Source organism: Cnephaeus nilssonii (genome assembly GCF_951640355.1).
Source record: "Cnephaeus nilssonii genome assembly, chromosome: 2".
NCBI classification, from domain to species: domain Eukaryota; kingdom Metazoa; phylum Chordata; class Mammalia; order Chiroptera; family Vespertilionidae; genus Cnephaeus; species Cnephaeus nilssonii.
In genome coordinates this window covers 111,722,200-111,734,270 of record NC_137073.1, presented here as the reverse complement: position 1 = coordinate 111,734,270, position 12,071 = coordinate 111,722,200, and the positions used below count along the sequence as shown (strand labels likewise).

The following is a 12,071-nucleotide window of genomic DNA, read 5'->3' as shown; positions in this document are numbered from 1 at the left end:
AGCTAGTACCTCTTGCCTTTGCAATCTTGGTTTTACTAGTTCAGACCTGATTATTTTCACAACCTTTATCAATCTGGTTGACAAGAAGTATATTACCCTCATTTTTTAAAAATTTGTATTTATTTGATTACTAGTAAGGTTGAAAATTTTTCACATGGCTATTGGCCATTTCTATTTCTTTTGAGAATATATACTTCTTTTGAGAATTGTCCATCCCTGTACATTGTCATTTACCCTTTTAGAGGGAGGTTTTTGGGCTGAAATGACCGCTGAAAATGGTTCACTATTCACTTGACCCAGAAACCCCCATGAAATCAGGCAAATCCAGAGGTTCAAGTCGTCATGTTCACTCTAAGAACACCTGTGAAAGTGCCTGGGCCATCAAGGGCGTGCCTATTGGAAAAGCCACCAAGTACCTGGGGGTGTCACCTGACGGAAGCCACGTGTGCGGGGGCTGGATGCAGAGTGCGGCATTTCCTGCTGCACATGCTTAGAATGCAGAGCAGTGCTGAGCTCAGGGTTCGGTGTAGACTCCGGTCACTGGGCAGGCAGGTGAACACAGCTCCGAGATGAGGTGCAGAGCCTGAAGCTCACGGGCGGATGAGCCCGCACACGCGCGCTCCCTGCCCTCTGAGATGATCCTTACTGAAAAGGAGCAGAGTGTTCCTAAACCAGAAGAGGAGGCTGCACAGAAAGATATCCCAGAAGAAACTGAACAAAAACGTGTGGCCCAGGAGTAAATCCAGCATTAAAAATATGCTAATAAAAGTTTTTATCTTATTACCAAAGTATTTTTTGTTCAGTCAAAACATCTGAACCAGTTGAAAAAGTCATCCAGGATCTCGTACCCCAGAGTAACCAATGTCAATAGTTTTGTTAGGACTTTTCCTATGTATGTGTGTGCATATGCATACGCATGTATCGCAAAAGTGATGCTGGTTTCGCACATGCTATTTGTGAACGTCTCAGCTTGCTGATACATAGCTACATCATTATTTGTAGAGATCCACTATATGGATGTCCCATTTTCCCAATTTTTAAAAAATGTTCTATTAATTTCAGAGAGGGAGAGAGAGGGTGATAGAAACATCAATGATGAGAATCATTGATTGGCTACTTCCTGCACACTCCACACTAGGGATCAAGCCCTGAAACCCAAGCATGTGCCCTGACTGGGAATCGAACCGTGACCTCATGGTTCATAGGTCAACGCTTAACCACTGAGACACACCAGCTGGACACATTTTTCCAATTCTTGACTATTTAGGTAGTAAATCTTTATGCCTATGTCCAATTCTTAGTGGAATCAGATTCAAATGATTTGAACATCTTTATCAACTTTCTAGTCTAGTATGTTGTAATGGCTTTCCCAATTATTTCTTTAAACTTTATTCTAGAATAGTTTATTAAAATTATAAAAATTCATATATTGATTTTCACATTGAATCAGCCTTGCATTTCAGGTATTTTTTTTTTTAACTTTCCATCTGTTTTCTTTTTTAAAAATCTTTATTGTTGAAGCTTTTCTTTTTTAATCGTGTGTCAGGGTAATGTTAGCCTTACAAAATAACTTGGGTTGAGCCCTGGGAAAAAACTTATTATAAAATTACTCACAAGTAACTTTACGGGGTCACTTACCCTCCCTCCTCCCTCCCCCCAACCTGCAGTTATGTTCCAGTTCCCAGGGGCTCTTCTTTTGCATCCTCTGGCCAGAAATCTGGGCTTTGATTACCACACACTGCCATACTCCTCCATGGCTGTGCTCGTGTCCATGCTAGGCAGGGAGTTCACCTCTGGAGGGTCAACTGTCAGTTTGATAGTCCACTTGTGATCCTCTCCAACCTCTCTGCCACTAATTACGTCCAAGTCCTCACACTGCTGCTCGAAGCATTTTATCCAGATTTTATAGTTGCATTCAGAGAGACAGGGAAGAGGGTGCTTACTTCATCTTATCCAGAGCTGTAACTCAAAAACTGGGTCTCAATGAATAATTTAGCTGCCTCTCCCTTTCCACTTTACCATAAACCAAGCCCTCTCCATTTCATCTCTTTTGATGTCCACTAAGATTTCAAAAAATAAAAAAATTGAAGCACCTATGCAACTAAGAATCTTGCCATCTGGGAAGTCTTATTTTCCTTTTAGCCCATCTTGTTCTCAACTCCCACAGCCTTTTCTTCTCTTTCTCTCAGTCCAACCAAAGTGCAGGCAGGAAGACGGGCAGGCTGCTCCGAAGTGAGATCTTCAGGAGATAGGTTTGAGTCTCTACTCTGAAAGACAGACGCCCTTCAGGCTGCAGCTTGCTTGACTTTCAGGCCTCCTTCTGACATTTCTCTGCAAACCATCAATGAGGGAAGTGAAAGCGTTGCTTTATGACTGTCCTTTACATTCAACGAGGTAACATCAAGTGTGCTAGTGCAGGCAGCACAGGATGACAGAACTGAAGAATTTTGAAACAAAGTAATTTTAGAGATTCTCTGTGCCTCAGTTTAACGGATGTGGTTACACACACAGACTGGGAGAGTCCACAGGCAAAATGGCCGGCATCTGCACTGTGACACAACTAAATGCCCACAGGGCCAGCCTGGTAGGAAAACAGGGAGCAAAGGAGAAGGCTGTGGTCCACTGTCCAGAAGAGGCTTTGTCTCAAATCTGTCCTCCAGGGAGTGGCCATTACCCTCAGCTTTAGCTAAGTAATACCATGTAGTAACATGTCCTGTGTCATCAGATCTGCCAATGTTTCAAGAGAAGTCAAATTAGGATTTCTTTGTTTAAAATCTTTAATATTGGCTCGGAGTCTCTAACAGAATTTGGGACAAATAACACCCATCTATATTCTGTATATAGTACATACAATATCCTTTCTGACTTCTGGCTCAGGAAGAGGTAAAAATGCAGAGCAAAGGAGATGAGATTCCTTTATTTTCCCATCTTTACGTAACCACTGACCTTAGAAACAGATATAGCTTTGTAAGTTCTTTAGAATAAAGAGGGGTGGAAAAGGTTGATGGGCAGGCCTGTGGAGTAGACCAAAATTGGGATACTTAAAAAATCTATTTGCACGCCATGTCTTGAGCATTTAAATTCTACAGAAAGAGGGTTGGCTAAAAACACATCTATAGGACGTACATGGCATAAAGATTAAAAGCTCAGGCTTTTAAGTCAATAGAACTCTGATGATCTGACCCAATTCAAGAGACTACAGTATATTGAACCAATACAGTATTGAAAATTATAAAATTTTCTGGAAATTATGTGCTCAGGCAACAAAACATTTGTCAGCAATAACAAAATATAACTACTCAATACTTTTGAATATAGTTTTACTAAAGCATAAGTCATTTCAAAGCAAAAGTAGTTTATGTCAATTCTAACATATAATAGATTTAAGTCATAATATGATTTAAATTTTTATTTGTGTATTTCACTGTAGTGCTGTGACAAGAAAATGACACCTGTGTACCAGAGCATACACACATCAACAGTAAGATGTAACTTTTCATTACACCACTGCTAGAATATTTAGCTTTTTGTAGGACACATAAGCATGTAAGATGGCCACACCAAATAATTTTTCTGTTTTTTTTTTCCTTAGATAATCTTAATTTTTTATCAGTAATACTTTATCAACCTCACTGTTAATAGAACTGTAAATTCTCTGGGAGATAGGGTATGGGGACAGGGGAAAGGAATCATTCAATTGTGTTATACTGTAATATTCGCTAGAGTAATCTCACACACACCAACAAGGAACTGTCATCATAATTAAGGGCTAGTTACTGTTGTTAGTTGCACAATGATAAAGTTCTTTTCAAAATATTGGTTAGCCCACTTATAGTATGAAAAATGCCCTCTCCACTTATGCAGAAGAAAAAAATATTCAGAAAGTTATTTTTGGCCTTGCTATGTCAAAAAGTCAACTGTACAAAGATCTACGTGTCAAACCTAAAATTATAATTTTAAAAGTCTATTAAAAACAAAAATGTCATGCATTTTTATTAATTATGCAGAGGCTTTAAAACTGTTGCAAGACCATAGTATATATTAGCTTTTATACTGCTAATGCACAACTAACAGCAAACTTGATTAGATTAACAGAAATCTGTCTTAATTACACCTTTATATATCACACTAGAGAGACAAATGCCACAAGATCTGCAGAAACATTCAGTTCTGAGCACTTAAATGGCAGGATAACTTTTTGTGTTATAATTCATCACATATAGAATAACAAAACAAACAGGAAAAAATTATGCAGTCTCACGTTACAAAAAATATACTGCTGTAAAATAGTAAGGAGTAAAGGACATCATCTATAACACAAACAGCTAGTGTCAAAGAACAAACAAAACCTCTAAATAAACATCTCAAAGTACACATAGTAACTGAAGTACAAATACTGCATTAAATACAGTGAAGATTTAATAAGACTAGTCAATAAAAGACACAAAAATAGAAGAAACTAGGGCAACCAGTAAATGTAACTAAAATAATGGAAGGGGGGGGGGATCTGAACCATTGTTTTTTCCCCTAGTTGGAGCACAATTTTTGGGGGGTGTCTTTCCATTCATATAACACCTAACACTGTACATGAAGATTTTAATGTCACAGAAAAACTTGGTTCTTCCATGAAATTCTTGATAAATTTTTTAAAGTAGACATTATTATGAATGAAAAAAAAGCCAACAAATGGGCACCTATTATTTTTAACACTGCAGATTTACAGAAACTTTCTTTAAAAGTTATCATAATCTTTTTTGTCCTTTTTCCCCTCGGCTTCAAATCCATCAACTCCATCACTATCCCTTCTTCGTTTTCTGTTGCTGTGGATGTTAAAACGTTGGCTCATTTGGGGTAACGGGTCCATGCCTAGAACTTTGTGTATCTGGCGGAATGCAAGGAGTCTCAATGCAAACTGGAACAAAGAGTCAGAATGTAGGATTAATTAATAATTCTTATTCGGTTTATACCCCCATATGTAAAAACGCCTGTTTAATGAAAGAAATACCGTGAACAGTATTAGTTTCATAACTGAAACCAATTCATCCACCCAGTCAACAACTGATGAACATTTGGGATGTTCCCACTTTTTGGCTATTTCGCATAATGTTGTTATGTACATTCATGTACAAGTTTTTCATGGACATGTTTTTAGTTCTGTTGGGTATAAATCTAGGAGTCACACTGTTTTTCAAAATGGCTGCTGTTTAGACTATTCTTAACCCCTCTTTATTTTCTTTAGCCAGAATAGTATATTTTTGGGATAAAAAAAAAAGGAAAGCTATAGCAGTTTTTGACTGATCAATTTTTTTCTTTCATTCATTAGGTTCACATACTTTTCCCTTTTCATAATTCTTCTCATAGGACTGATAACTGATAATGACAATGATGATAGGCAACAGAAATCTGGACAGTGAAAGCTGGTAGCAAAAAAAAATGGTTTCATTGGAAATATGATGTTGGAGGAGAGCTCGATGGATACTCTGGACCACCAGAAAGACAAGTCAGGGGGTCCTAGAGCAAAGGAAGCCTGAAACACCGCTGGACGCAAAAGTGACAAATGGAAGCTGTCCCACTTTGGGCACATTATGAGAAGACAGCAGGAGAAGAGAAAGACCAACAGGAGAGGGACTGGTTGCATAAAAGCCACAGGCATGAGTCCAGAGGAGCGAGGCTGGGCTGTTGAGGACAGGGCGCTGTGGACATCACCTGGGTCAGAGCTGACTCGCTGGCACATAGCAAAGCACATTATTAGTTACACACATGAACTCATTCAGTCCTGCCACCAATCCTGCTTGAGGCAGACACTGCTTTTAGCCCCATTTTACAGATGAGATGGCAGAGCTGGTGTTCAAACCCAGGGAGTCTTGACTCCAGAGCCCACACTTTAATTACATGAGACAGCCTTCCCAGTGGTAGGACAGGCTAAATTGTAACAATAATTACCACAAACCACATCACTTCTGTAAAAGCAGATGATACCGTTTCTCTACTGATTCTCATATATAACCTAATACTCCGATTTAACAAGACTGAAAATACTGCTTTATTTTTATATTTATGTAATATACTTTAACTAGACATACATAGAGTTAAAATAATAAAACTTGATTGTAATAGTGAAATCTAGTTCAAATTCTATTACCCTTTAAGAACTTAATGAACTTAACTTAAAAATTTCAGTATTTTAAGGAATCAGCTTCAGTTTTCCAAACAACTTAATGAAGAAACAGAAGAATGAATCCTACACAGTATTTCTTCTAAAGCACAGTTATAAAGAAACAAACCCTGAGGCAGCAGCCACTAAAGCTTTGGGATTAGGATCACCCCCTCACCTGTGCACTGGATGTGATGTCCTCACGCTGCTGGTCAGTCATTGTGGCCAAGGTATCAAAGGGGTCCTTCTCACAAGGATCCAGAAGGCCAGGACTACCTACAGCAATCACCACAGTGAGAAAAAAACATTAGCTTTTCGTAAAAGCAAGAAGAGTTCTGATTCAATGATCAAACATACACATCAAAAGTGAAGTAAAACTTACCTTTAAGGATAATCCCTGAAGAAATGCACTCAAACACTCTTCTCAGTGCATCTCCAGGGCTCTGAGGACTAGAAGCACTACTGATCGCTTTCTCCACTAGCAGCTCCATAGCCTACAAACAAACATACAACATGTGTTCAACAGCTTACCAAACAATAGAATGATCAACCACTTGATAAAAACTAAAATTTTAAAGACTGAAAAAGTTACACACAACAAATAACAAAAACAGAAAATAAAAATTGCATGTAATATAAAAATAAAACAAATAATGAAAACAAAACTCACAATATAAAAATTACATTTAAAAACATTTTTATTCTTTTCAAAAATTTTTATTTACTGGTTTTAGAGAGAGAGGAAGAGAGAGAAAGAGGATGGGAGGGGAGGGGGTGACAGTGAGAGAGAGAGAAACAACATAAAATAAGTTGTTGTTCATTTATTTATGCATTCATTGATTGATTCTTACATGTGCCCTGATTAGGAATTGAACCCTCAACCTTGGCATAGGGACAACGCTCTAACCAACTGATCTACCTGGCCAGGGCTACAATTTATTCTTAATGAAAAAAAAAAAATAGATTAATAGTTTTTTTTTGTATTTTATTGTTTAAATTATTGCTATCCTTTAGATATTTAGGGCTCACATACATTTGTTCTTTAAAACCTACAGACTGATGATACCAGGGAGTTACAGGAGGCCAATCTTCTACTAAGCAAAGAACACTTTTGTTTTTTCTTTACAAGCAATCAATGTACATTATCTAAATTTGCATTTAATTCACAACTGAACTTATATTATCCCAAAGGAAAATACAAATTATGCTTTCACTGTAAATTATATTTGAGACTTAAAATCTAAGCCAATGAATAAAATACAAAAGTAAAAAGTATAGGTTTAGAAAGCAGCTAATCCAGGAAGTATTTTGAAGGGCTTATTAGAAAATTTGCTTTCAATTAGATTTTTAAAAGTGGGATATCATTCCCAGAACATTCACTCTTAAAGTTTACAATTCGGTAGTTTTTAGTATACTTACAAAGTTGTTCACCATAACCACTATCTAATTCCAGAACACATTCATCGCCACAAAAGAAACTCCTTCCATGGCCATTAGCAGTCATTCCCCATTCTCCCTTTCCTCTACCCCTGGCAATGACTGAATCACTTTCTATTCTGAAGATTTCTTTGCTCTGGGTATTTCATACAAATAAAACCATGAAAATGTGGCTTTTTGTGTCTGGCTTTCTTCACTCAGCATAATGTTTAAAGTTCACCCATGGTGTAGCTTTTAACTTATATTTTAAATAAAACTACCAATAACAATTCAGAGAAAGTAAAAAAAAAAATTGAAATACAATGAAATCCCTAAAATAATACTGAAGTTGAAAATACCTTAGTGAGAATCCATTTTTAGTTGTCTGCTTGAAAAGCTCATAGATTTATTAATCAGAGGTAAAAAACTATATAAAAGTATTCACTCCAAAGCTACTACTCAGGTGTTTTAAATAAGAATTTTAAAATGTTTGGACATGTGAAGACTGGAGTCCCAAACAAATTGGGAATAAATTATAAGAGAGAGGGGAATTTAAAGAGACACATTTAAGTGTGTATGTTAACAACAGTAAAAAAATGACTACTGCTGGCAACAGCAGGAGAGATTGGGAAAAATTTTTAAGTGAATGCTCAAAATGATACATGTAAATAACAACTAAAATAAAATCATGATTTTCAGTTTATCCAGTTCAAGAATGAAAAATATTCAAGAAATTTTAAAAGGATTTTCATTTTAAAATTTCAGTATTTTAAGGAATCAGCTTCAGTTTTCCAAACAACTCTATGACTGTATAATAAATATCTCCTTGCCAAACAAAGTATTATTTTAAGATGTCCAACAGACTGTGAAATTCTGAGGGATAAGGTCAATGTCATATATTTTGAACCCCTCCACCTATCATAAATGGCCAGTATATAGAAAATACTCAATAAATATTTGTGAAACAGAATACCTTTGGAAAGAATCCTATCTAATAAAAGGCTAATCTGTAAATCAACCGAATGGCAGAACGACCAGTTGCTATGACGCACACTGACCACTAGGGGGCAGATGCTCAACCGCTCAGCCAGAAGCCCTGAGCCGTGCTCATGGCTGGCGAGCACAGAGGTGGTGGCAGGAGCCTCTCCCGCCTCCGCAGCAGCACTAAGGATGTCTGATTACTGGCTTAGGCCCGTTCCTAAGCTGTCAGTCAGACATCCCTTGAGGGCTCCCGGGCTGCGAGAGGGTGCAGGCTGGGCTGAGGGAACACCTCCCCACCCCCTGCCAAGTGCACGAATTTCTTGCTCTGGGCCTCTAGTGTAATAATAATCCTGCTGATAAAAGGGGAATAAGCAAATTACTTACTGATGCTGTGCTTAAAATATAAAATTGAGTAATATATGCAACTCTCAATAAATACCTAAACTTCTACTAAGTACCTTTAGATAATGTTAAGAGAAAAATAAGTATTAAATAATCACCTATAACCTATATGTCAAGATAGAGAATGTGTTTCAAGTAATACTAAGCTTTTTCAAAATCTGCTTATTGACTGATCATAAGTAGTAGGAATTTGTTATACTTGCATACAAAGGTAGATAGAAACTAATTAAGAATCAATAAAGAAATGAATTATTTAGGAAAAACAGTAAGTCAATATATTTAAACATACAATGAAACTAAGCCAACAATCTAACTTCTGAGATCATTTGCTATGAAACAAGCAATTTAAAAATATTAATTTTCACCCAGCCGGAGTGGCTCAGTGCCTGAGCATGTACCCACTAACCAGGAAGTCACAGCTCGATTCCAGGTTGGGTCCATGCCCAGGTTGCGGGTGAGATCCCCAGGAGGGGGCATGTAGGAGACAGATGATCAATGAGTCTCATCATTGATCTCTCTCCCTCTCCTTTCCTCTCTAAAATCAATTGAAACATTTAAAAATATATATATTAATTTTCTACAGAAAATGGCTATTCTCCATGCAGATACCTACGATTAGTAAAGCAACAAAAGTACAACATACGTGGATTTATAACTCTGAAACACATGCATTTACTAGTAAAAGGACAACATCAAAGAATTAAATTACAGAAATAATATCTAGGCTGTAATGTAAAGGATCTTGGTGGCTTAAGTTATTTAAAGAGAAAAGGTCCCCATATTAAATAATTTGAAATCAATAACTTCAACATTTGTTTTTAAAATGTCATGAAGCGGTTCTAGTTTTTGCCCATTATGCAAAATGTTGGCTGTAAGTTTGTCATATATGGCCTTTATTGTGTTGAGGAATGATCCCTCTATTCCCACTTTGTTGAGAATTTTTACCAAAAATGGGTGTTGCCCGGCTAGCGTAGCTCAGTGGTTGAGCACGACCTATGAACCAGGAGGTCACGGTTCAATTCCTGGTCGTCCAGGGCACATGCCCAGATTGCAGGCTCCATCCCCAGTGCGGGGTGTGCAGGAGGGAGCCAATCAATGATTCTCTCTCATCATTGATGTTTCTCTCCCTCTCCCTTCCTCTCTGAATTCAATAAAAATATATTATTAAAAATAATGGGTGTTGAATTTTGTCAAATGCTTTTTCTGCATCTACTGATAAGATCATGTGGTTTTTATCTTTGAATTTGTTTATGTGATGTATCACATTTATTGATTTGCAAATATTATACCACCCTTGTATCCCTGAAATAAATCCTACTTGGTCATGGCGAATGATCTTTTTAATATATTGCTGAATCCGGTCTGCTAATGTTTTGTTGAGGATTTTACTTAGCATCTATGTTTATCAGGGATAGTGGCCGGTTAATACTCTTTCTTTGCAGTGTCTTTATCTGGTTTTGGAATTAGTATAATGCTGGCCTTGTAAAAAGAACTTGTAAGTCAGTCAGAGAAAGACACGTTATCACTTGATCTCACTCATATGTGGAATCTAAGAAATAAACTGAAGAACAAAATAGATCCACAGACATAGAAGCATGGAAAAGACTGACAAATCTCAGAGGAAAGGTGGGAGTGGGTGGGTGGGTGGAGAGAAATTAACCAAAGAACTTGTATCCATAAACCATGGACACAGGCAATAGTATGCTGAAGGTGGGGTAAAGAATGGGGGTGTTAGGGTGTGGCTAGAGTGGGTCAATGGGGAAAAAAGGGACATCTATAGTACTTTCAACAATAAAGACAAATTTTTAAAATAAATAAATAGATAAAAAAGAGTCATGAAGCATACTTTTCCTTCCCATCCCTGGTAATAATGCTTACTAAGTGGTAGGCACCCGGCTAAGCACTTTAAATACATGATTTCATTTAATTTTTATAACTAGGTATTATTATATTACTAGAGGCCCAGTGCACGAATTCGTGCACCAGTGGGGTTCCTCAGCCTGGCCTGCTCCCTCTCACAATCCGGGACCCCCGGGGGATGTTGGACTGCTGGTTTTGGCACAATCCCCGCAGGCTGGCCGAAACCTTCAGTACGACATCTCCGAGAGATGTAGTCGTGTGTAAAGCGGCAGGCTGCCAGAGAGGAGCCTGGGCCTGGGCCCGGCGCCGCTGCACCTGCCGCTGCTTGGTAGCGCTGCCGCAGAGGCGGAGGGGCGGAGAGGCTCGTACCACTGGAGCTGCTTGCCAGCTGTGAGCCCGGCTTCTGGCAGCCGTCAGCTGAGCGGCGCTCCCACTGTGGGAGCGCACTGACCACCAGGGGCAGCTCCTGCGTTGAGCATCTATCATCTGGTGGCCAGTGCGCATCATAGCGACTGGTTGACTGGTCATTCGGTTGCTTAGGCTTTTATATCTATAGATAATTTTAAAGATTAGAAAAAGAAAACTAAAGTCATACAATTATAGCACAGCTGGTGTTGCTCAGTGGTTGATTGTTGAACTATAAACCAGGAGGTCATAGTTTGATTCCCAGTCAGGTCACATGCCCAGGTTGTGGGCTCGATCCCCGGTGGGGGCCATGCAGAAGGCAGCGATCAATGATTCTTTCTTATCACTGATTTTTCTCTCTTTCTCCCTAACCCTTCCTCTCTGAAATCAATAAAAACTTTTTTTTTAAAAGAAAAAAGCTAAAGTTAAAAAAAGGCATCCTCTCTAATAAAATGGTAATATACAAATTAACCATCACTCCGCTACATAGGCCATGCCCACCAGCCAGGCCACGCCCACCAGCCAATCAGGGCAAGTATGCAAATTAACCCCAATCCAAGATGGCTACAGCCACAGAGAGCAAGGTTTCCCAGGTAACAGAGGAAGCCAAGCTTTCCACAGCCGTTGCAGGCCTAAGCCTCCACTCAAGCTACAAAGTTTCAATTATAGAAGGTAAACAAATTCAAACAAATGGCGGCAGAATGGAGCTTGAGAGAGCAGGCCAGGGTTGCCGGCGGCAACAGGGGAAGCAAAGCTTTCCGCACACCCTGGCCGGGCTCACCCGCTTAAGGCTACAAAGTTTCAATTGTAGAAGGTGAATTAACTGCCACAAAAATGACTGCCGCCCTGGAGG

General features: G+C 38.6%; 1 protein-coding gene across 3 annotated transcripts in view; it reads right to left on the bottom strand.

The window, feature by feature from the left end:
- Positions 1-1,657: 1,657 nt before the first annotated feature.
- ZFR (zinc finger RNA binding protein) overlaps positions 1,658-12,071 on the bottom strand; it is a 68,209-nt gene continuing 57,795 nt past the window's right edge. For all 3 annotated transcript variants that reach the window (XM_079782195.1, XM_079782196.1, XM_079782197.1), the window contains 3 exons: positions 6,537-6,648; positions 6,333-6,430; positions 1,658-4,912 (listed from right to left, as the gene is read on the bottom strand). In XM_079782195.1, the coding sequence (XP_079638321.1) occupies positions 4,733-4,912; positions 6,333-6,430; positions 6,537-6,648 (390 nt within the window). In that variant the 3' untranslated portion in view covers positions 1,658-4,732. The remainder of the gene's footprint in view (positions 4,913-6,332; positions 6,431-6,536; positions 6,649-12,071) is intronic.